The 26,015-nt window shown below is 36.9% G+C and overlaps 1 protein-coding gene across 5 annotated transcripts in view; it reads right to left on the reverse strand.

The window, feature by feature from the left end:
* Positions 1-26,015, reverse strand: part of FRYL (FRY like transcription coactivator) — a 268,832-nt gene that overhangs the window by 67,511 nt on the left and 175,306 nt on the right. For all 5 annotated transcript variants that reach the window (XM_070372372.1, XM_070372373.1, XM_070372370.1 and 2 more), the window contains 11 exons: positions 21,445-21,552; positions 18,255-18,492; positions 17,217-17,402; positions 16,862-16,948; positions 14,677-14,945; positions 9,405-9,600; positions 8,541-8,665; positions 6,566-6,623; positions 4,179-4,270; positions 1,938-2,110; positions 381-541 (listed from right to left, as the gene is read on the reverse strand). In XM_070372372.1, coding sequence (XP_070228473.1) covers positions 381-541; positions 1,938-2,110; positions 4,179-4,270; positions 6,566-6,623; positions 8,541-8,665; positions 9,405-9,600; positions 14,677-14,945; positions 16,862-16,948; positions 17,217-17,402; positions 18,255-18,492; positions 21,445-21,552 — 1,693 coding nt within the window. The remainder of the gene's footprint in view (positions 1-380; positions 542-1,937; positions 2,111-4,178; positions 4,271-6,565; positions 6,624-8,540; positions 8,666-9,404; positions 9,601-14,676; positions 14,946-16,861; positions 16,949-17,216; positions 17,403-18,254; positions 18,493-21,444; positions 21,553-26,015) is intronic.

The following is a 26,015-nucleotide window of genomic DNA, read 5'->3' on the forward strand; positions in this document are numbered from 1 at the left end:
ACTATGAGCAGTACATAAATATCATGATACTACATTAGACATGCAGTTTGAACAGTACTGGAGGTGAAGGGGAAAAAAAGATCAAGAGAAAGTACTTAAGTAAGAAAAAAAATAAGTATTTTTTTGAGGCAGTCCTCAATTCTTTAAGAATATGGCTTCCAGTTTTCATAGATTCTGGAATATTTCTACATTATATTTTATGCATTTAAATAAACTTCCTGTATAAGTGTTTGAATACAGCAGGCAAATATATATTCTAGTACTCTTAGGTACTCTGAAGAAATCCTGATCCTTTTTATAACACCAGGCACTGAGAGAGAAAAAAATTTTAACTCCACTCTTAACCTAAGAAAAAAGAAGTCAGATTTTTAGGTAAATACCTTCAGTGCACAGTACTGATGTCTGTTAATTTGCATATTTCTATCACTGTATCTGTCCAAGGGTGTAAACATGATGCTAAAAGGACCTGCCCAGTGACTGAACAGCATAAACAGACTGTGACGAAGGCTCTGTTGAGGAAAAATGCTTCTTCTCTGGTGCACTGTAAATAAAAAATAGGCAGAAAAAATTATTTCCATTTCTTCTTCCCTTAATATGCACGTCAATTTATTTGTTATTGGATGGTGGTGATGTCAGTCACTCAGTCGTGTCTGACTCTTTGCAACCCCATGGACTGTAGCCCACCAGGCTCCTCTGTCCATGGGATTCTCCAGGCAAGAATACTGGAGTGGGTTGTCATTCCCTTCTCCAGGGGATCTTCCTGATCCAGGGATTGAACCCAGGTCTCCCGCATTGCAGGCAAATTCTTTGCCGTCTGAGCCACCAGGATTGTTACTGGATACATAATATTATATAAAAAGAAAGCAAAAGTTTTCATTTTAACCTACTCCCAACCTCCACAGTAACAGAAATTATTTACATATATGCATATCACAGGAACAGAGCTGCAGTGTACATTATCATGTTAAGTGAGATGCAGTGTTATGTGAAATACAGCATCTTGCCAAGTAGAAGTGCATGGCAGTCACAATGCTACTGAAGGCTGACAGAGCTGAGCATCAGGACCCTGCTTCTCCCTGGGTTGTTGCTGGCTACGTGTTAACCTTGGCCAAAACATTAACACAACATACTTCTGGATCATGATTAACCAGTAAGAAAGGGCTTTGGACTATATATACTGTTTTCAGCTATACAACAATCATTACATGGAATCTTGATATATTGATCAAGACAACAAGGGAGCTGATCTACTTGCAGTAAAGTGTGAGGTCTGGAGTTAAAACCCACTCTGCTGCCTTTTGCTGCTGGTTTAGGTGATCTCCCTTTAGGTGATAACCCTTCCCTGGTGGCTCAGAGGATAAAGCGTCTGCCTGTAATGCGGGAGACCCGGGTTTGATCCCTGGGTTGATCCCTGGGTTGGGAAGATCCCCTTGAGAAGGAAATGGCAACCCACTCCAGTATTCTTTGCCTGGAGAATCACATGGACAGAGGAGCCTGGTGGGCTACAGTCCACGGGGTCGCAAAGAGTTGGACACGACTGAGCGACTTCACTTTCACTTTCTTTCTTTCTTAGGTGATCTCCAAGGAATCTTTCCACTTAAAAAAAAAAATCTATTCTACAAGCTCTCTGCAGCAATCCTTGTTGAAGAAACTCAACAGTATCATAATGAACCAAAGTAGAAGTTATAGACAAGTGCTGAGTAGTGGATTAAATCATATCTTTACATTAGTGAGCTTCAGATCAGACAATGTAGAGGAAACCATGCTCTTTTCCTCTACACAGCATCATTTACCTCTCAAGTTCCAAAAGTTACCCTGACATATTTTTCAAATGTTTACAAGTTGCTTGTCAATTTAGATCACCATTCCTCAGGGGGAGAAAAATTATGATAGTCTCTTAATATTCATTTATGGGTTTGAGGAACTAAAAGTCATACCTGGAACATTCTGAATGATATTCGCCACTAAGGCACTAAAATGGCATCGTATATCCTTCAGGGTGTCAGAATCTTTTTCATTTTCTGCTTCCAGGAGTTGTCTAGTTAAATCTACGTATTCCAATAAAGTGTTGTTGAGGAAATGTGTTTCAGTATCAAGGCCACCACTTGCACTGAAAATATGGAAGAAAATTCATGTTAAGGAAAACATGATTTTAAACTATAATTTAAGTCAACATTATTCTCTCCATCAAAATATATGGCTTTTCAAAATAAAATTATAAGGAGACACAATGGGAATAGGAAGGATCAGTTTAGAAGGTAGAAAGAAGAAAGACTAATTGTGTACATTTACACAGTTGTCCTACATAGACATATTATGCCTTTAGCATAATCAATCGAATACCCATCAGGTACCTATTCTCAGCAAAAATTACTGCTATTACTGGGGATACAAAAATTTAAGATAATTCAAGTAAGACTGTTGGTTTTTTAATCTTCTATTTTAGACCTTGGAAGTTTCTTCAAGAATCTCTACAGGAAGATTCTCTTTGAGGCCAGGGTTCTGGGCCTAGAGTCCACTGACTGCAAGGAGGTCACTGGTGAAAGAGTCCCAAATCCTGGATTCCAGTCTTGTTCCATCAGTTATTAAGTATGTGACCAGTAGGTACTTGAGAGTGTTTTACCAATAGTAATTTAGTTAACTTTTCCTTGTTATATTTATTTGAAAATACCTCTAAAGTTTATGATTCCAAAAGTAAAAATGCTCTTTCAATAGCTGCAAATAGTTTTTTTTATAAACATCCTAAAGCCATGAAAATAAGAGTAAGGAACCACAGTGATTGTACAGCATATTAAAAATATCGGTCTATGACTATAAAAATATGTTGAATGTATTCATGATGAAACTCTCCTTTATTCCTTAAGTGAGTGCTTTTAAACTCTGGGTCAACACTTCACAGTGGCTGGGAAACTAACATGGTAGATTGTAAGCTGACTCAGAATAACTGAGTACCTACTATGCACCAGGCACAGAGGATCAACTGATTGAACAAACCGAAGAGCCCTGCCTCCTGGCCATTCCAGAATTCATCTTTTTTTCCTTAAGCGAGGAAAAAAAAAATGTCCATAATAGTGTTCACTTTATCTTGATTTCTCTTGGGGCAAAAAAAAAAAAAGACAAATCCAAAAATAAAACATGCAACTGCGTTATTAACATTACAATAAAAGCAATAAAAAAAGAAAAAATATTTAGATGTATTTTAGGTTAATTTTTTGCATCAGGTTCAGCAAGTGTCAAATTCATTTTGGCTAACTTCCATTGTTTTATTTTTGTGAAGCAACAAAGGAAAAAAAAAAGAATGACGCTTCTTTTTTCTTTCATTTGCTTTTCATTTACTATAATAGTAAATCAATGGTTTAGATTCTCTTTGATTAAAGCTATATTTTGAAAGCACTTGTGAAAAACATTCGATATCAAAGGTGTTAGGTGCACTCAGAAATAAATGATCAGGATAAATGGTAAAGTAACAATAAACACTATACTTGCTTATTAATATTTTTTTCCTCAGGATCTTTTCTGGAAATGGTCAGATTCATTTTTTCCCTCCTTCAATGGTCAGGCAACACCATTATGTTTCTAGGGAAACAGTTATTTCCCTACATAAAGCTGATGGAATTTTCCTCAAGGCCCTGGCCTTAGGGTCAACAATAATTTTAGGTTTTATGTTTTTTATTTGTAAAGGATGGAAATAGAAATTATGTTTTTGGATTTCATAATTGCTCTAAGCACAATAGATTAACAGTTGACTGAAGTAAATTTGCAGTTTTTTAGCCTACATGAAAGGCTAAACTTTCATGTAGCCTTTAAATAACATGATTTTTACAACTCTAGAAAAAACAGAGCTTGAATATGGTAAGACATAGTTAAAACAGACACCCATCCCTGGAAAAAAAAAGCTTGCTGTTTACTGCCTAGATTACTAGATCTCAAGAAATATTAAAATCACAAGGACATTCCACTCAACCTTTGCCTGAAGCAATCTGTACAAGTGGTAGTTCTTCAATATATTTTTTAGCCATGGGCTAATGTATTAGATACATCTTTAGTAAATAATATTTATAGTGGTGCAGATTTTTTGTTGTTACAAAGGTACTTTTCGGTTTTTATATATTTTCTGAGGAAAAAAAATATGTTCTCTAATAAATTACAAGTTTTAAAAATCAAAATCCAATACCTACCTGTGACTAATGACACCAGCATCTGCCAGCAGTTCAAATATTCGTACCAGTTGTACTCGTAAAATATCTCGACGCCTGCGCCGTTTCATATTCTATTCCAAAGATAACAAAGATACTAATTAAAAGTCCTTTAAGTAAGTTGACAGAAAATTTGCTGGTGTAACTTAGAAGGAATACTGGGAATGCCTTACGAGTTTGGAGGCTTGTTAGTTTGCTTCTGCAAGGTAGATGTCAGACAGTCTAGGGGCTATTACATCAAAAAGGTATGTGTAGATTAATTTGAAATTAACAAGACAAATAAAATCAAATGACATTTTATATAGTAATAAACTTATGAAGGGAGAAATAGAGTTAAGTCCATAATTACTTTATGGTTACCTTTAGGTCAGATTTGCTAATCTGACAACTTTAGAGGAACTGAAACAGTAAACTATTCCCTTTGGATGATAAAGAATCCCTAAGATGCTCCCAATAATATGACAGAAAAAAAAAAAAAATATGACAGAAGGAGAGGGAAAACATCACAAAGGGGACTAAAGAAACCCCACAGATTTCACTCATACCATGATTTTTCACTTATCAGTTAATTCTGACACACAAAAATACAAGCAAAAAGAAATCCCTTTGATCATTATGGTGTGAATAAATATGTTTGTCCTACTAAGGCCAAAGTATTAATGCCTAGAATAATAGTCGTAACATCTCAACTTGATTCTGCTTCTAACAGGAACCAATATAATGGTAAGATATAATAAATCTCCTGTATCACTTTCTTCTTGAGCTCATCATTTCATTCATGATGTAATAGAGACTAATAAGAATTAGTCTTTCACTTTCTTGTCTACAACCCAGTTTTCTGCCTTCTAAAACAGGCCAGTTGTGGATAACCAGTTCGTTAAATTTACTGCTTCTCTGAGCTCTTAACAAGTTTGCTGCAATTCATACTGAATGAAATGGTTTCTTAACAGTGCTTGAGGATTTCTGCAGTTTCAGTTGATTTGCTTTCATTCTGTGTTCATAGAAAGACTGTGAGTCTAATGCTCTCAAAATAGCGCACATTCAGACACATCACTGTGCATATCTATTCCCTTGCTATGATGACTTTTTGTCCTGAAATTGATTAGTATACATACTGCCACTTAATTTTATTTCCAATTCTACTTGCACTGTAACCAACATATTATTTTGAAGCAAAAATCTAATCAATTACAAAATGGAGAATTATCACTACTCCATAGGGCTGAATTAGAAAAAAAGGAAGTGAAGAATTACAGATGCTGTCATAAGGTCCCCATACAAAGTAGCTACTGTCATCTTCCTCTCTTGTTAAAATTCCTCAGAGGATTGCCATTGTTAATAGCATTCTAATTCAGTGTTCTACATCAGATTCATCTAAGGTGCTTAAGAAAATAGATTTCTGGGCTCTACTCCAGGGATTCTCATTGAATAGGCTAGGCCCAGGAATCTATAATTTTTGCAAGCTGTCTGGCTAATTCTCAGATTCTACTGCCATTTGGGGACCACTGGTCTATTGGCTAAAGCTGAAATCAGGGGCTTTATCCTTTCACGTATAGTTCCTTTCTTGCTTTCCAGCCTCACATCCCATCACTTTCCCCATAACAATTACAAAGAAAAACGTGCAATGTCCACATTTTTTAAAAGTAAAGTTTGCAAACGCTGTTCCCTATACCTAGAATGTCTTTCCCTTGCTTGTCTACTGGGGAAATATGCTTCAGAAATTCACCTCAAATGTCACTACCTCAACTAAAAAGCTTTCTCTTACTCCACAGGCAGAACCAAAGGCTTTCTTCTCTGTAGCTCATATAACCCTTTACCTGTTACTTGATTTGTGTGCATAATACATTGTTGTAATTATAGATTATACATCATCTGTTCCACAAGAACTGTGATTTCTAAACGTAGCTCAGAACCTGACGTGTAGATGTGGGGTTCTAGACCTGGGGTTGGCAGAATACAGCCCTCAGGCCATATCCAGCTCATTGCTGCCTGTAACTGTAATAGAGCCACATCCACCTATTTAGCCATCTAGGCAGCAAAACTGAGCCGCTGCAACAGAGACAGGATGACCTACAAAGATGAAAATAACTATCTGATCGTTTACAGAGATCAGTGGACTCTGATCTAGACTCTGACCACCCTAACTTCAGGCAGAGAAAATTTAACATCTGTATTACAGAATGGGTTTCTGAGTAAGACCTCCTGGGGAGTGGGGATGGTAGTGGTTTCCACATGTTTTTAAAATGTTGAAAATGGCACTAGACTTATTTACTTCTGAATTTCTAAGTTTTGTTTTACTATATAGAATATAGAAGCCAATTTTCAGTGTTTGCCAAATAAATATTTAATGATATAAAAATACAGTTTACCTCTGGCCTTCGTTCAAGCGCTTCTTTAATTATGGGATGTAATTCCTCTATTAGTTCCCTACAAGAAAAATAATATACATTCTTTCAATTAATAGCCAAACATATAATCTGACCTGTAGAAATATGTAAATATTAATATAATGATATAACCTGACAAACGTTAACCCTAATCTTACTGTTTTAAACACAATTTTTATTGTGTGTATGTTTTTTGTTTTTTGGTCATACTACATGGCTTTACGGAATCATAGTTCCCTGACCAGGGATCAAACCTGGGTCCTTGGCAGTGAAAGCATGCAGTCCTAACCACTGGACCGCCAGGAAGTCTCTGTTTTGTTTTGATTGTGAAATAACACACACACTCTGTAGAATATGTGAAAAACAGGAAAAATGGCATAGGCCACTTATTCTAATTTGTAGAGATAAATACCTGTTCAATCATTTACAACCCATATATAGTTTACATAGTTGAAACTCTAACATACATAAAATAGTATCCTTTTATCTTTAATTAACATTAGTATAAGCACTTCTACATGCCATTATTTAATTTGTAATACTCTAGTATTGGGTTGAATATGGTAATTTTCCTAACCATTTTTAGTTATTACTGACTCATTAAATTTTATCTATTAAATAATGTCCAGTGAACACCTTTATGTATTAATCTTTGACTTCAATTCTGATTATCTCAATAGGATTAGTCCTTACAAATGAAATTATCAATCAAAAGGTATGAACTTCATGAAAATAATCTTTTTTTGCTTATATTCTGATTTTAAATTGTAAATGTACTCACTGTAGAAAATTGGGAAAATACACAAAAAAAGAAGAAAATAAAATCCATCTGCAATTTCATTGTCTATAGAAACTACTGCAGACATTCAAAGTATCTGCTTCAGAATTGTTTCTATTTATGTGGATTTGTGAAACTGAGATAATTTTTGTACCTCATTGTTTTCTATTAGCACAACAGTATATCTACTTGTCCTAAAATAATCTTCCAACACTTCATTTATAATGAATGCTATCCAGACCTACAGATATGATTTATTAACCTATTCTCTGTTGTATATGTTACCTTGGAGACAAAACATCAACCATTACACCATATCAATAGAGGACAACCTCAAAAGAAAAAATTCAGGATCCAGAACTTCCCTGGTGGCACGGTGGATAAGAATCTGCCTGCCAATGCAAAAGACACAGGTTCGATCCCTGGTCGAGGAAGATTCCACATGCCATGGAGCAACTGAGCCCATGCTCCAAAACTACTGAACCGTGAGCACTCTAGAACCTGCATGCTGCAACTGCTGAGCCCACGTTCTGCAGCAATGAAGCCTGCACATGCTAGAGCTTGTGCTCCTCAACGAGAGAAGCCATGGCAGTTAGAAGCCGACACTAGGCAAAGAGCAGCCCACGCTCACCGCAACTAGAGAAAACTTGCACAAAGCAAGAAAGACCCAGCACAGCTGTAAATAAATAAATATTTTTTTAAAATTCAGGATCTAGTCAGCAATAACAAAGAAGAAACTCAGGCAAAAACGAAGAATTTGCTTTATGATTGTGAAAAACATCAAGAATGATATAAAATATGTATATAAATAATTCTTTTAAAAATAGCCACTCTCTTGAACAAGAAGCAGAAAAACTACTTTTAAGCAACAGAATCACTATGTAAGACAGGAAGGAAAATATTATACCTTTACATGGCATTTGATAATCTCTAGAACATGTTTATGTATAATATATGATTTTCATAATCATTCTTTGAAGAAAATAGGGTAAATGTTAAGCAAAATTAGAAAATAAATGTGCAGATAAATTAAAGGACCTGCTAAATGTTAAATGGCTAGCTAGCTGGTAAAAGTCAGGATTGATATGAAACTATCTGGATAAGTATGCTACCTTGCCTTCTCAAAAAGTAGCCACATTTACTATTCTACTACCTACAGAAACATATAAAGATAATTACCTAAATGCTCCTGGGTTGGTCCTGCCAAGACCTAGAACAAGGGATTCAGTGATTTCCATGCTCTCAGAGCGCATCATTGGAACTATGTGCTTAAACAAGGATGAAGGGGATGGGATGCCAATAATCTGAAAAAAAGATATTATATTTATAATAGCCACTAATGATAGTACATTCAAATAAATAATGACATTTCAGCAATATTTGGTCACAGACAAGGGAATAACGACATTTTAGAATGAACGGTGCTTCAGAATTCACCTCTAACGCACATAATCTTAAAGGGTCACTGTGAATTTGCTGACTACAAATTTGTTAACAGAAGTGGGATTTGCAGGCCTCTGAATTTCTTACAGACACTCACTATCGTGTAATACAGGCTGACTCCCTCCCTTAGCTTATTTCTTTTGACCTGTAAAAATAAGTAAAAACAAAAAAACTACTTCTAAAAGAATCATCAGTGTTAAACACCCAGTATTAAGTTTTGTCAATTTCCTTCAACCATCTGATAATATTTTATTTCATATCATGGAGACCATATCACTGTTCTTATCAAGTTTTTGTCCCACTACATAATTTAGGGAAATTCTAAAAGAAAAAGTTATATATTATTGGTTCCAACTAAGCATCCATTAAAATATTGGATTGGCCAAAAAGTTTGTTTGGGTTTCATACGCTCCTATGGAAAACCTGAAGGAACTTTTGGGCCAACGCAATAGTAATAGGGATTTCTTGAACCATTTTCAGTATTAGTCCATGTAACTAATACATTTTTCAATCGAGTTACTTTATTGTCCTGAAAAAGAAATTTTAAAACATTCCTTTTATGCTGTCATTTGGGTTCAATGACAGAACTAAACAACTTACTTTAGAATCAATGCTGTAGCCACTATCAGGGGTGGACGCCAGCGTCTCAGGCGGAGAACACCTCACAGAACCCGCAGATGTTGAGGATGCTGCGGAGGTCGCTGCACTGCAGCAAAGAAGCAGGTAGTTTCTCCACAGGCCAATGTATGAGTCACTGCTTGTGGTAGTATTTACTTTCTTAGCATTGATGGGGCTACTGAGAAAAAGAAGAAAAACAGGTAGATGTAAATAACATGTGTTTTTAAAAGTTTCTTTTAAACAAAAGCTCCTCTGTCCATGGAGTTCTCCGGGCAAGAATCTGGAGTGGGTGGCCATTCCCTTCTCCAGGGGATCTTCCCGGCCTAGGGATCGAACTCGGGTCTCCTGCGTTGCAGGCAGATTCTTTACCATCTAAGTTACCAGGGAAGTCCAACTAAAGCTAAATTTCTACCAATTTAGGGGAGATGGTTAGCATAAAGTATTTATTACTACTACTGAATCCCTGTGGAATAAGATATAATGAGTAAAATACAAGATTGAAAGTTAAAACATTATAGGATCATTTTAACATAATCTATTATTTCTGTGGGTACAGTTAATATTTTATCAGGTCACATTTGATAACTTATTATATATACTCAATGCAGAGGAAAAAAAGTGAAAACAAAATGAAAATCACCATTAATCCCACACCAAAATAAGCTGATGTCCTTTTCATTATAGGGGACTGGAATGCAAAAGTAGGAAGTCAAGAAACACCTGGAGTAACAGGCAAATTTGGCCTTGGAATACGGAATGAAGCAGGGCAAAGACTAATAGAGTTTTGCCAAGAAAATGCACTGGTCATAACGAACACCCTCTTCCAACAACACAAGAGAAGACTCTATACATGGACATCACCAGATGGTCAACACCGAAATCAGATTGATTATATTCTTTGCAGCCAAAGATGGAGAAGCTCTATTTAGTCAGCAAAAACAAGACCAGGAGCTGACTGTGGCTCAGACCATGAACTCCTTATTGCCAAATTCAGACTTAAATTGAAGAAAGTAGGGAAAACCACTAGACCATTCAGGTATGACCTAAATCAAATCCTTTATGATTATACAGTGAAAGTGAGAAATAGATTTAAGGGACTAGATCTGAGAGATAGAGTGCCTGATGAACTATGGACGGAGGTTTGTGACATTGTACAGGAGACAGGGATCAAGACCATCCCCATGGAAAAGAAATGCAAAAAAGCAAAATGGCTGTCTGGGGAGGCCTTACAAATAGCTGTGAAAAGAAGAGAAGCGAAAAGCAAAGGAGAAAAGGAAAGGTATAAACATCTGAACGCAGAGTTCCAAAGAATACCCAGAAGAGATAAGAAAGCCTTCTTCAGCGATCAATGCAAAGAAATAGAGGAAAACAACAGAATGGGAAAGACTAGGGATCTCTTCAAGAAAATCAGAGATACCAAAGGAACATTTCATGCAAAGATGGGCTCGATAAAGGACAGAAATGGTATGGACCTAACAGAAGCAGAAGATATTAAGAAGAAGTGGCAAGAATACACAGAAGAACTGTACAAAAAAGATCTTCACGACCCAGATAATCACGATGGTGTGATCACTGACCTAGAGCCAGATATCCTGGAATGTGAAGTTAAGTGGGCCTTAGAAAGCATCACTATGAACAAAGCTAGTGGAGGTGATGGAATTCCAGTTGAGCTATTCCAAATCCTGAAAGATGATGCTGTGAAAGTGCTGCACTCAATATGCCAGCAAATTTGGAAAACTCAGCAGTGGCCACAGGACTGGAAAAGGTCAGTTTTCATTCCAATCCCAAAGAAAGGCAATGTCAAAGAATGCTCAAACGACCGCACAATTGCACTCATCTCACATGCTAGTAAAGTAATGCTCAAAATTCTCCAAGCCAGGCTTCAGCAATATGTGAACCGTGAACTTCCTGATGTTCAAGCTGGTTTTCGAAAATGCAGAGGAACCAGAGATCAAATTGCCAACATCTGCTGGATCATGGAAAAAGCAAGAGAGTTCAAGAAAGGCATCTATTTCTGCTTTATTGACCATGCCAAAGCCTTTGACTGTGTGGATCACAATAAACTGTGGGAAATTCTGAAAGATATGGGAATACCAGACCACCTGATCTGCCTCTTGAGAAATCTGTATGCAGGTCAGGAAGCAACAGTTAGAACTGAACATGGAACAACAGACTGGTTCCAAATAGGAAAAGGAGTTCGTCAAGGCTGTGTATTGTCACCCTGTTTATTTAACTTATATGCAGAGTACATCATGAGAAACGCTGGACTGGAAGAAGCACAAGCTGGAATCAAGATTGCCAGGAGAAATATCAATAACCTCAGATATGCAGATGACACCACCCTTATGGCAGAAAGTGAAGAGGAACTAAAAAGCCTCTTGATGAAAGTGAAAGTGGAGAGTGAAAAAGTTGGCTTAAAGCTCAACATTCAGAAAATGAAGATCATGGCATCCGGTCCCATCACTTCATGGGAAATAGATGGGGAAACAGTGGAAACAGTGTCCACAGTGTCAGACTTTATTTTTCTGGGCTCCAAAATCACTACAGATGGTGACTGCAGCTATGAAATTAAAAGACGTTTACTCCTTGGAAGGAAAGTTATGACCAACCTAGATAGCATATTCAAAAGCAGAGACATTACTTTGCCAACAAAGGTTCGTCTAGTCAAGGCTATGGTTTTTCCTGTGGTCATGTATTGGTGCAAGAGTTGGACTGTGAAGAAGGCTGAGCGCCGAAGAATTGATGCTTTTGAACTGTGGTGTTGGAGAAGACTCTTGAGAGTCCCTTGGACTGCAAGGAGATCCAACCAGTCCATTCTGAAGGAGATTGGCCCTGGGATTTCTTTGGAAGGAATGATGCTAAAGCTGAAGCTCCAGTACTTTGGCCACCTCATGCGAAGAGTTGACTCATTGGAAAAGCTAACAATAACCCGGTGTACGAGACAGCAAAAGAGACACTGATGTATAGAACAGTCTTATGGACTCTGTGGGAGAGGGAGAGGGTGGGAAGATTTGGGAGAATGGCATTGAAACATGTAAAATATCATGTAAGAAACGAGTTGCCAGTCCAGGTTCGATGCACGATACTGGATGCTTGGGGCTAGTGCACTGGGACGACCCAGAGGGATGGTATGGGGAGGGAGGAGGGAGGAGGGTTCAGGATGGGGAACACGTGTATACCTGTGGCGGATTCATTTTGATATTTGGCAAAACTAATACAATTATGTAAAGTTTAAAAATAAAATAAAATTTAAAAAAAAAAAGAAAAAAGGAAAAGACTCTGATGCTGGGAGGGATTGGGGGCAAGAGGAGAAGGGGACGACAGAGGATCAGATGGCTGGATGGCATCACTGACTCGATGGATGTGAGTCTGAGTGAACTCCGGGAGTTGGTGATGGACAGGGAGGCCTGGCGTGCTGTGATTCATAGGGTCGCAAAGAGTCAGACACGACTGAGCGACTGATCTGATCTGATCTGATCTGATTCTTCTTCTGCTGCTGCTGCTGCTAAGTCGCTTCAGTTGTGTCCTACTCTGCGCGACCCCATAGACGGCAGCCCACCAGGCTCCCCCGTCCCTGGGATTCTCCAGGCAAGAACACTGGAGTGGGTTGCCATTTCCTTCTCCAATGCATGAAAGTTAAAAGTGAAAGTGAAGTCGCTTGGTCATGTCTGATACTTTGCGACCCCATGGACTGCAGCCCACCAGGCTCCTCTGACCATGGGATTTTCCAGGCAAGAGTACTGGAGTGGGGTGCCATTGCCTTCTCCATATATTCTTCTACACATCTTCAATTCAGACACATGTATAAAGGTATAATATATCTCTTTTAGCTTATAAAAACTGAATAATATTATTTCATTTGTTTTATACTTGCTCTTTATACTTAACATATATGTTGAAACATCCTTCATGTAAATAAATACACTTCCATGACCTCATTTTTGATGACCATAAGTTATATCATAGAGATTATTTTGATTTTAGAGCCACACTTTCACTGTTGGATATTTAAGCTAACAGTAATTGTTCCCTATTATACACAATATTAAACATTTGAATATATGCTTCATTATAATACATGTTTAATTATTTTCTCGGGTAAATTCCTGAAACTGGAATTGCAGAGTCAAAGAATATCTACATTTTTAAAGCTTCTATCAAATTTCTGTCTTGAAAGAGATTAGACCACTAAAATATTTTGGAACAATTCCATAAATCTTCCCCAAAATGGAAAATTCTGTTGGGATTAACAACTGAGAGCAAAACAAAACAGGAAAAATACTAAGTTTTAGTCCTCACCTTCAGTAGGCTTATAATCTATTAAGATAAACAATACATACCATGCCATTGATTCATTGATAGTTTCTCAGTATCTTATAAAAGTTTCAAAGCACTGTGACGGCAGTAAAATAACAAAAACAAAAACCTGCTTAAAAAAATCACCACCATCATACGTGCTGGGGGAGATATACAACACAGAAATAAAAGTGTTGAATGGTGCTAAGTCTGATGAAGAAAAATAGAGCAGAAAGTGGATACAGGGAATGGTGGTAGGAGAGCGTATTTTAGGTGGTAGGAGGGGTATTTTACCATTTAAAATATGGTAAAATAAAGGAGACTAAATACATTCGTAAACGTTATACAAGGTGGCAAGTGTCAATCTTCATTAAAAAAAAAAGGCATCCAATAAACAATACCTGAGAATCTGTATCAATATATAATTAACATGTATGTATACATATATATAAACAGTAAAAACAAAACCAAAAAGTGTATATATGCTTTTTCAAACAAATTTTCTTTGCAATTTAAGGCTTTATAATCTGCAGTTTATAAAGCAATGGTCAGCTCTCTGTCACATTGTCAATTACCCTTAACTCTTTACTATTATGCTCAGAAACTCACTGAACTCGTTTCCCTTCACTTCCCACCCTGTATCTACAAACTTATCTATACCCACATCCATATTTATCTTCAGACTCTCTCCTCATTCATTCATTCATTGAACACAAAGTATGTACCCATCAGTGTGATAAGTAAATGAACAATTATAATTTGTAAGACCAAATTATACAAAAAGAATGAAAGGATTATATGACTATATCCTTTATAACTTTCATTGTCCTCCTTAACACACTAGTACATTATGAAATGTCGTTTATGGGATTTCCAATTTGTAGAATTTTTCAAGTGCATGTGTTATGAAGGCTGACAGCCTGTATATTGTAAAATTTACACTAGGAAAATCACTTACTTTATATCAACTTGTGGGGATAACAACTGCAGCCTTGTGTAGGCAAACATCCAAGCATAGCTCACAGCTGTAGGGCAGTGTTTTGGAAGGTTTTCTTGCTTTAAAAAACTGGAGAGACTTATAATCCATGGGTCTTGGCCTTGGGTCACATGTGCAAATATCCATATGTGTGATGGACTGATCACATCAAACTGGTGGCTAATGGGAGAGGAGTTCCACTCTGCTAATGTCTGTAAATCTATTGAGCTTGGGCAGTACAGCAAAGTAGTCTAAGCAGAGAAAAAAATTCATTATTGCACATTTCAACAACTTTTGTAAGTTTTACCACATATATTGCTTTAAATTATGAAAATGGTCTACTGGTAGTTTCTAGAACAGAGATTCTTAAACAGGGATAATATGAAGTCCGAGATACCTTTAAGGAGGTAGAGAATTCCTGAAATTGCATATAAGGTTTTTGTGCACATGCAGTTTTCTAGAAGAGATTCTGTAATTTTTATTAGTCTCAAAAAGATCTATAAACCAAAAAGGTTAAGAATCACCACGTATGTAATTCTTAAATGAATACGCAATTCACAGGATACTCAAGATGCTAGAGAACTCAAAAATGAACCATTAACTTTCATGCTGATGTGCACTGCAAGACAAGTGAAAATGTCAGTTGCACAGTCATGTCCAACTTTGTGCGACTCCACGGACTGTAGCCTGCCAGGCTACTTTGTCCCTGGAGTTTTCCAGGCAAGAATATTGGAGTGGGTTGCCATTTCCTTCTCCAGGGGATCTTCCTGACCCAGGGATCGAACCTGGGTCTTCCACACTGCAGGCAGATTCTTTACCATCTGAGCCATCAGGGAAGCCATTGTGTACTATGTATGCATAAGTGGAACAGACTGGAAAATGGGCTCCTCTCCAGAGCTACACATTCTCAAATATTTGTTCAATAATAGTCAAAGCTCTTAAAATGAAGAGATAAAGACTTCAGAGCAAATTATTTATGATTCAATAGACAACAAAAAATGGAGCCTTAAAAACTGAACAGAGGCTTGATTCACTTGATCATTCAACAGATATTTACAAAGGACCTGCTCTCAGTCAGGCACTGCTTTAGGCACTAGAAGAGAGTCACTCGCTTCTCTTCTTGTTGGCCAATTCATGGTTAATAATCTAAAACAGAATTCTTTAAATTGAACAGATTCATAACCATACCTTAGGCTTCTAAAATTTTATTATTATCTCTCTTGGTTACATGTAACTTTGAGTTGTAAGAGTCAAGAGTTATGTAGAAAGTACAGAAACCTCTTGTGCAGGTATTGCAAAACAGGAAGAAAATAATTTCAATTAGTAAAGTTTGATAGTTATTCTCATATCAGTTTTGAAAACTTGGTATATGACCTTTCTCCCCCAAACCAAACTAAGAAAGATAGCATAAGCTTTCTTAGTAATGTATGTGTTGACGAAGTATTTTTCTTCATTTTAATGAGTGAAATTACATATGTTACTGTTGTTTAGCTGCTAAGTTGTGTATGACTCTCTTGCAACCCCATGGACTGCAGCCCACCAGGCTTCTCTTTCCATGGAATTTTCCAGGCAAGAACATGGGAGTGGGTTGCTATTTCCTTCTCTAGGGGAACTTCCAAACCCAGGGATCAAACCCACATCTCCTACATTGACAGGCAGATTCTTTACCACTGAGCCACCAGGGAAGCCCCAAATTACATATGACTCGGGCGTAAGGTATTACATATTTACTCCATGCACTTGAATTTATATGGCAAAGCAAACAAATACATTTATTGCAAGATGCAGAATGCAATTTTTTTGCTTTGAATTTCAACAGAAAAAATTTCGATAGCCCTTTAACCAGCATTATACAGGTCAAGAATACTATATGCCATAATCAATAGCAAATAGTAGTCGATTGCAACTTCAGATTTAATAGAAACTTCTTAGATTGGAAAGATTGGAATTTTACAAAGATAAAATATTTATATTTTTGTGGGGAAGAGTACTAAGCATAGCATAAAGTAGTGCCACTTTTTAAAAATTATTTTTTATTTTCAAAGCACTTTACCATTTTCACAAATACTTTCTAATGCATGATATTTGTAAAAGAAACTCAGGTATGTATGTATGTACATCTTAAGTTTCAAAACATTGCTGAATAACATGAAATCATTACAGTTACCTGATCGGCCCCAGTGAGATGAATGAAGCTCTCAAGAATGGATGGGCTCAGCCTGTCCATCACATCTATGGCTAATTCATCATCACCCTATAAAAAAGACATCACATGTCTATTAAAGTTTACGAATGTTTAAGAACAGCAGCCAAACCTAGATAAACATTACAAATTTACTTTAGCCCTATCTGTTACAAATGGAATAGAAGGCAGGTTGGTGAGCTTAGACCCTCTCAAAAAGATCTTGTTAAAAAGTAAATTATACCTGCATGGTAAAAACAGAAATGGAACAAAGATGGACAAAAAGGATAGTTTTTTAAGTATTTTCATTAGATAGCTGAATGAAATATCTAAAATTTACCTTAGGTATTTCCAAAAGTGCAAATAAAGCCCGTATTTCTCTAAGGACACTGACAGCTAATCTCCTAGTGGCAGGTCGACTGCTACAGAGAGTGACGAGTGCAAACCCTTCGACCACATGGAATACACTGGAATATGGGCTCCTTTCCAGAGGAGGGGGATGAGAGGCTCCATTAACCACACCATGCTTGAAAAATAAAATGCAAGTTAAAAAAAAAAGTATGTATTCCAGTAAAACAATTAGTAAAGAGTAAAGGCAAATCATAAAATGACTGCTACAGGTCTGCCTCAGCTCAAGAAATTTAAATAACATTTAATTTATAAAAATGTCACATCACATAGTGAAAAAAGCATTTAACTGGCAGTCTAAAACACATGAATATACAACGTACCTAAGTTCTATCATTCTCTGGCTACTTTATAAAAAGCTTTAGAGTTGATACTTAATCACTATTGGCCCAACATTTCTATATGGAAAATGAAGGATTGAATGGCATCCTTTGTACTCAAAGTTTGGACCACCAGTGTGGCATCACCTAGGAGATGGTGATGTGCAGGCTCCCTAAACACTGATAAGCTGGGTTGGCTTAGATGATCCAGCTCTAATATCCAAGGTTCTATGGCTTCTACATTTTCACAAACCAATAATTTGAGTACCTTTTTCAGTTAAGAAGCACACATACTGTGTATGTGAAATGGGGACCACTGATGCCTTTGATAAACAACCAAATAACTGAAAGGCTATCAACATTTTTTATTATACCAGCATTCAACATATTGGAAACAGCCTATTATGTGAGTTAGAATTGCCTTCACTTTGTATGTTCACTGAAAACTAATTATTACCAAAGGAAGAATTTAATTTCTATATTTAATACATAAACTATAACAAAGTTCTGTTTAAGGGGTTACAAACATTTTGAAAGAAAGTAAAACTAGTGAAACTTCTAATTTTTGAGGAAGTCAATATGTTTTAACATCATAACCAGTCATTTGCCACTGATCATACACAGAGGAACACCATGAAAGAGTCTGGTACCTGTGAGTCCTGGTTTTTGTTATGCATTTGGGTTGCTTGTTTCCACTGATTTATTAATTGTACCAACATCTTTACAGCATTATCAAGAAGTGTGGGATGGACATCAGTCACTTCACGAACAATAAAATAAACAAATCCTGAAAGGACATCCTCACGCCAATCTGGAAAATCAAGCATTAGTGCCTGCAGAGTATTGAAAGCCAGAGCACGAAGTTCTTCATCCATATGAATTGTGAGCCTACCAAGAACAAAATTCCATTAGCAAACCTCAAAAACCTTCCAAAGAGCTTTATCATCTAAAACTTAAAACTAAGAATTTAAAAAATACATCCTCTCAATTGGTTCTTAAGAAGTAAGAAAATAGGAACCAATGTTCACTTTTTGTGCGGTATTTTGTCCTTATGCTAATCTGTATTCGTTTATTTAAATTCACATGTCAATCTATTAATATCAGTTGGCATCAGAATAGTAAGTTTGATAATTCAGAATAGTAAGTTCGATCATAACACAAATGTTGTCCTTTAGAAAACACAGAACCAGAATTACATTTAAAAAATTCTTTAATCCTTAAAATGCCATATATTATTCTATAATCAATCAAATTTATGCTGAATTATATAATACCTTAGTACTAGCTCACACTGATTTAGTCCTATGCTATCACTGGAAAGGACACAGTTTATCTCTGTTGCTCCTTTCACGCTGCTGAGCTTACAGTTAAACATAAGACGGCTGATTGTGAAGGAAAAAATACAAGTCGGGATGGAATGAATTTAACAGAAATAATTCTTGAAAATGAAAATGAGAATTAAGCTGTAACTTCATAAATGGGGTATGCCTAGAAAGAAGATGAAAAAAAAAAAAAAGAGTAACACATGAAGTCTTCAAGAGAATTTATGTTAAGTAAATTATAGGAGAGGCTATATATAGTTACCTTTTAAAGACATCAATAAGATATATGAGGACAGGAATGTAATATTAGTTAAAGGATTTTGATAGGACTTAAAAAAGAGAATGATAAACAAGAAAATCATAAAAGATGGCTGCAGCAATGAAACTACTAATATTTAATGCTATATGAGTAAGAGTTTCTGTTTGGGGCTACAGAGAATTATTTACATGATTGACCATCAAGACACATGTATCAGAGTTAGAAACAGCCTGAATGAATAAAGATAAGTAGGTGATATTTAAAAATATGCCACAGTTACATGCTTAGGCAGCTGAAAAGATGGAGTTATCCTCAATGATAGAGGAAGAACGCTGTGTGATATCAGTCTTCACCCTGCTGAACTCAGTTCTGGTCTTCACTAAGCTAACCTTCAACTGACAATGAGACTGTGGAGAAAATGTATTACAGTTGTTTAATACAAAGACCCGGAAGTGAGCCACGAAGCAGCAGCAGTTAGTTACAGCAGCACATTGGAAATACCACACAGGGTCAGATCAAAGGTCTCAGTCCAGTGTTGTGTCTCTGATAGTGGCACCAAAGGAGAGACTGTGGGAAGGGAGAGTGACCAACTCCATGCTGCTGGCTATAAAGTTGTTCAACATTCCTTAAATCCATGAATGTACACCTCTCTGAGTGACTTGGGATATATCCATGCAGAGAAAGGGGCCTGACTCATTTATGGCAGAAGAACTATTGAACCTTCCCTGGAGACAGCAGACAGGTCTGCAGACTTACAGTGTATCTTTGCTTTGTTTGTTTGCTTGCTTTATTCTAAGTAAATAAGATTTAGACATCACAATTCCAAATGATAGGAGCTAGGGACAAAATAAGCAGACACTGGGATCTTTCTTTCTGCCAAAATAAATTAAGTATCACAGGGGAAAGAAGCAAAGTCAATAGCAGAGCAAAGTGTCAACCATTGGCTAGATGTTTGCTCCTTTACTCGGCTCCTCCACCCCTGCCCCTTGCGGATGCAACTTCACTTTGGTGGGGAATATGGACTGCCACCCACAAAATGGTGAACTAAATTGAGGTGGGAGGAGTAAGAGCAGAAGTGAATGACAGTTGTTTACTGTGTTCTCAAGGAATAATATTATAAATATTTAATATTATAAATTTTATAAATATTACAAATTATAAAATATTATAAATTATCTAATTTATAGCAAGAGTTAAGAGATACAGTGGGAAGGGATGACTTTATCTCATGATGCCAAGTTTCAAAGTCACCTCTTTGTTCTCCTCCTCATCCAATACCATTCAGTCTCCTACTGCAACCCTTAAGAGCTGAGGATGGGTAGTGTATAGGTGTTTGAAATGCTCCGTGACCAGGGAGGTGGGAAAGGCTGCTAGAGCAGTCTATTAACTGTTTATTCAATTGTGAGTTTAACTTGTAAGAGTTCAGCAAGCAGTAAACATCTTCGAATATGGTAAGATATCACTGCTCCATTGATAGTCTTCGTGCTTGGTTTCCCATTAGGGCAGGGCCAGCAAACTATGGCTCAAGGGCCAAATCCAGCCAGGCTCCTTAACAAGTGGCTGCTTCTTCACTACAATGGCAGAGATGAACAGCTGTGACAGAGACCACGTGACTCACAAATCTTAAAACAGTCACTATCTTGTCTTTTAAGAAAAAAGTCTGCTGGCCCCTTATTTAAAGAGAATCCCCAAATGTATCAGCAAAGCAGTTTTTCAAAAGGCCATCACCTCAACTTAGAATTACTTCCAGGAACTGGTATTTAAGTTTGGATGTCATATTAATTACCCTTTTTATAGAGCCTAGTGAGGAAAGAGATAAAAACTTGAACTTTATGGGCTCTGCAATAAGAGACAAAAGTGAAAATGAGACCTGGTCACCACCTTAGGTGCTAAAGAATGGACTATAGGAATTAACACAATAATTAATTGCCTAGTGAGTGTCATCACACACTGATAATGTCCATATGTTAACAGAACATGTTCTATAAATCCCAAGAAATAATAAACACTAGATGGAAAGGCAAGGAATTTAAAAATAGGATTTATAGGGGAACCCAGAAGAATTTTAAAAGTTAAAAGATGAGTAAGGAGAATGTGTTAACAAAACAAAAGACAAAATGGGAGTTTAGAGAGTTATCCACGGACTAAAAATGTCTTTATCACTACTTTTTTTAGTGATAATAGTAATGGGATGCTTTAGAAATTTAAAAAGACTGAATGACATAAAAGTTAAACTCACAAACAGGAATTCTCATTTACCTTGCTAACAGTTCAATCAGGTCAGTTCTGCTCATACCATCAGGAATCAGCCTTGGAATAGCAGCAATGCAAGTTCTAAACAAATCAATTTTGGGTTTTCTTTCCCCGCTAAAAAACAGATTACAAGAGGACTTAATAAAATGAATCCTACATACATCAAACAATGAAAGCAAACTTAGAAAAATTATTACAGAAAATATGAGCCCACCTCCAAAAGTTTAATGTATTTAACATAATAAAAAGAGTATATACATTTCCAGTAAATAATTATCAGTTTATAAATGCAAAAAAATAATATATAATTAAGGAAAAAAACATAGCTAGCAAGAAAAAAAGGTTTTCAGTAATTGGTAATTAATAACTAATAATAGATAACTAGTAATCGATAACTAATAAGAACCTTCCCTGTATATATAGCACAGGGAACTCTACCCAATACTCTGTAATAGCCTACATGTGAAAAGAATCTAAAAAAGAGTGGATATATGCATATGTATAATTGATTCACCCCTTCTATACTCCTGAAACTAACACAACACTGTAATAAATCAACTAAACTGCAATAAAAAACTTTTTTAAAAAGAAAACAAGCATAACAAATATTCCAATAGTAAATATTAAGCAAATTATTTATTGGTAGCGCAGTGGTAAAGAATCTGCCTGCCAATGCAGGAAACACAACAGACATGGATTTGATCCCTAGGTCAGGAAGACAGCCTGTAGTAGGAAATGGCAACCCATTCCAGTATTCTTGCCTGGAAAATTCCATGGACAGAGGAGCTTGGTAGGCTATATAGTCCATGGAGTTTCAAAAGAGTCAGATATGGCTGAGCACACACACACACACACACACACACACATTTATATTATTAATTGTTTCAAATAAGTTAAATCTCTGATTTAAATCTCTATATTTAATTATTAAAGTAAGTAATATTGACATTAAATAACCTAATATTAGTTATTTGGGGGGCCTATAAAATTAACAAAAAAATGTCTTTATTTTCAACATCATATACTAACAGGAGTTTTAGAAAACAGACATTCTCATATACTACTGGTGGTATTCTTTGTTCTTGTCTTTTTATTTTACTTCCGAATACACAAACACACACAAAAATAAGCATATTGTTTATGTCATAAAATGTGTGAAATTTGGAAATCCTGGTTCTTCCAGATGCTTGATGCAATTTAATTCACCTGTATTTTCCCTAGTTATTCAATGATTTTATTTATTTATTTTAAATATCTACCCTTTTATATACCGGCTTTTATTGTGGTCTATATTTCAAGGGAAAGCTGTTAATGTATTTGACACAAATTGTCCTTCAGCTGGCCCAATAAAACATTCTTATTAGAAAAGAGTTGGGATGTTTTAAGAGTTTTGGGGTCAGTATTCATTACAGTGGCAATGAATCTACTACTTATTTTTAGTGATTTTATATATAGTCAGTCTTCTCTTAGCTTTGTCCCAATATGCATGATTTTAGTTACCATAATTTAGTCAAATAATACCAGTCCCCAACAGTGGGATTCAATTTCTGTTACCCGATATTAACTGAAAGTAATTGTATAGCCAAGCTTCCCTACTAGCTCTTCAGCCTACAAATCAGGATGTAAATAACAGATGTGAATCATAACCAATGATTTCACCACATCAGTTTTTTCTAAGTCTGTCATGATTGGTCACTATACATCTGTTATTCGGTTCACATGGCAAAAGTGTGTAGCTGTGTTGATTCCCTGTCTCCAGTGGTAAACTCAGGTGATACTGGACAAAAATGGATAATCAAAAGAGTAAGTTGGCCAACAAAAATTAAAGTACAGCAAAGGAAAAAGGAAGTGAACACTGGAAGTGAAATTCAAATCAAACATTAATGGAGTTACAGAAGAAACAGCTGACGAGGGCAAGCTGACACTGCTGTCCCTGAAGACCCAACATATGCAGTCAGAGGAACTCAGTGAGGGCACGTTCATGGGCATAAATGAGGCAAGTGTGACCGAAAGGATGATGATTTTCCAGAGGAAGTAATGCAAGGGGAAAAAAAAACCCTTCATATTAGAGTAACTCTCCTGGGGCTTGCCAGGTGGCGCTAGTGGGAAAGATCCTGCCTGCCAATGCTAATGCGGGAGACAAAAGAGATGAGGGTCCACTGCCTCAGTCAGAAAGATCCCCTGGAGAAGGAAATGGCAACCCATGCCAGTATTCTTACTTGGCAAATCCCATGGACAGAGGAGCCTGGTGGGCTACAGTCTATGGGGTCGCAAGAGTCAGACACGACTGAAGTGACTTAGCACGCACAGAGATGTTAGCATACACTAGTATATAGTAACCATGCATTCACTGAGAGATCCAGTATCCAATTTGGTGGTCTAAGACCTACAAAGCAGATATTAACACCATAAAAAAGTCCTCTTGTAAAAAATACATGGATACTTTCTAGCAAGTAAAAGAAGTTGTTGCCATAAAATATATCCTTCTGAGAAGGAAGTCCCTAACAATAAAGGGAAACTCTGTGTTGACAAGCAGTCCTGGGAGTGGCGTGGAGGGTGAGGTGAGGTAGTTTCTCACACAAAAAACTACTCATACATTATTTCCCTCTGTACCCTCAGTTCCCAGGAGGTTTTCAGGGTTTTTTTTGTTGTTGTTGAACAAAGCTCTGGAAATAAGAGCATTTATTTGACTATGCCCTGACCAGTAACGCCAAAGAAGCTGAAGTTGAACAGTTCTATGAAGACCTACAAGACCTTTTAGAATTAACACCCAAAAAAGATGTCCTTTTCATTACAGGCGACGGGAATGCAAAAGTAGGAAGTCAGGAAAGACCTGGAGTAACAGGCAAATTTGGCCTTGGAGTACAGAATGAAGCAGGGCAAAGGCTAATAGAGTTCTGCCAAGAGAAAGCACTGGTCATAGCAAACACCCTCTTCCAACAACACAAGAGGAGACTTTACACATGGACAGCACCAGACGGTCGACACTGAAATCAGATTGATTATATTCTTTGCAGCCAAAGATAGAGAAGCTCTATACAGTCAGCAAAAACAAGACCGGGAGCTGACTGTGGCTCATCATGAACCAAATTTAGACTGAAATGGAAGAAAGTGGAGAAAACCACTAGACCATTGAGGTATGACCTAAATGAAATCCCTTATGATTATACAATGGAAGTGAGAAATAGATTTAAGGGACTAGATCTGATAGAGTGCCTGATGAACTATGGATGGAGGTTTGTGACATTGTACAGGAGACAAGAATCAAGACCATCCCCAAGAAAAAGAAATGCAAAAAAGCAAAATGGCTGTCTGGGGAGGCCTTACAAATAGCTGTGAAAAGAAGAGAAGCAAAAAGCAAAGGAGAAAAGGAAAGATATACCCATTTGAATGCAGAGTTCCAAAGAATAGCAAGGAGAGATAAGAAAGCCTTCCTCAGCGATCAATGCAAAGAAATAGAGGAAAACAACAGAATGGGAAACACTAGAGATCTCTTCAAGAAAATTAGAGGTACCAAGGGAATATTTCATGCAAAGATGGGCTCGATAAAGGACAGAAATGGTATGGACCTAACAGAAGCAGAAGATATTAAGAAGAGGTGGCAAGAATACACAGAAGAACTGTACAAAAAAGATCTTCATGTTCAAGATAATCACGATGGTGTGATCACTCACCTAGAGCCAGACATCCTGGAATGTGAAGTCAAGTGGGCCTTAGAAAGCATCACTACGAACAAAACTAGTGGAGGTGATGGAATTCCAGTTGAGCTATTCCAAATCCTGAAAGATGACACTGTGAAAGTGCTGCACTCAATATGCCAGCAAATTTGGAAAACTCAGCAAGTGGCCACAGGACTGGAAAAGGTCAGTTTTCATTCCAATCTCAAAGAAAGGCAATGCCAAAGAATGCTCAAACTATTGCACAATTGCACTCATCTCACACTCTAGTAATGTAATGCTCAAAATTCTGCAAGCCAGGCATCAGCAATACGTGAACTGTGAACTTCCAGATGTTCAAGCTGGTTTTAGAAAAGGCAGAGGAACCAGAGATCAAATTGCCAACCTCCGCTGGGTCATAAAAAAAGCAAGAGAGTTCCAGAAAAACATCTATTTCTGCTTTATTGGCCATGCCAAAGCCTTTGACTATGTAGATCACAATAAACTGTGGAAAATTCTGAAAGAGATGGGAATACCAGACCACCTGACCTACCTCTTGAGAAACGTGTATGCAGGTCAGGAAGCAACAGTTAGAACTGGACATGGAACAATACACTGGTTCAAAATAGGAAAAGAAGTACGTCAAGGCTGTATATTGTCACCCTGCTTATTTAACTTCTATGAAGAGTACATGATGAGAAACGCTGCGCTGGAGGAAGCACAAGCTGGAATCAAGATTGCCGGGAGAAATATCAATAACCTCAGATATGCAGATGACACCACCCTTATGGCAGAAAGTGAAGAAGAACTAAAGAGCCTCTTGATGAAAGTGAAAGAGGAGAGTGAAAAAGCTGGCTTAAAGCTCAACATTCAGAAAACTAAGATCATGGCAACCAGTCCCAACACTTCATGGCAAATAGA

The sequence above is a fragment of the Bos mutus genome, chromosome 6 (genome assembly GCF_027580195.1).
Source record: "Bos mutus isolate GX-2022 chromosome 6, NWIPB_WYAK_1.1, whole genome shotgun sequence".
NCBI lineage: Eukaryota > Metazoa > Chordata > Mammalia > Artiodactyla > Bovidae > Bos > Bos mutus.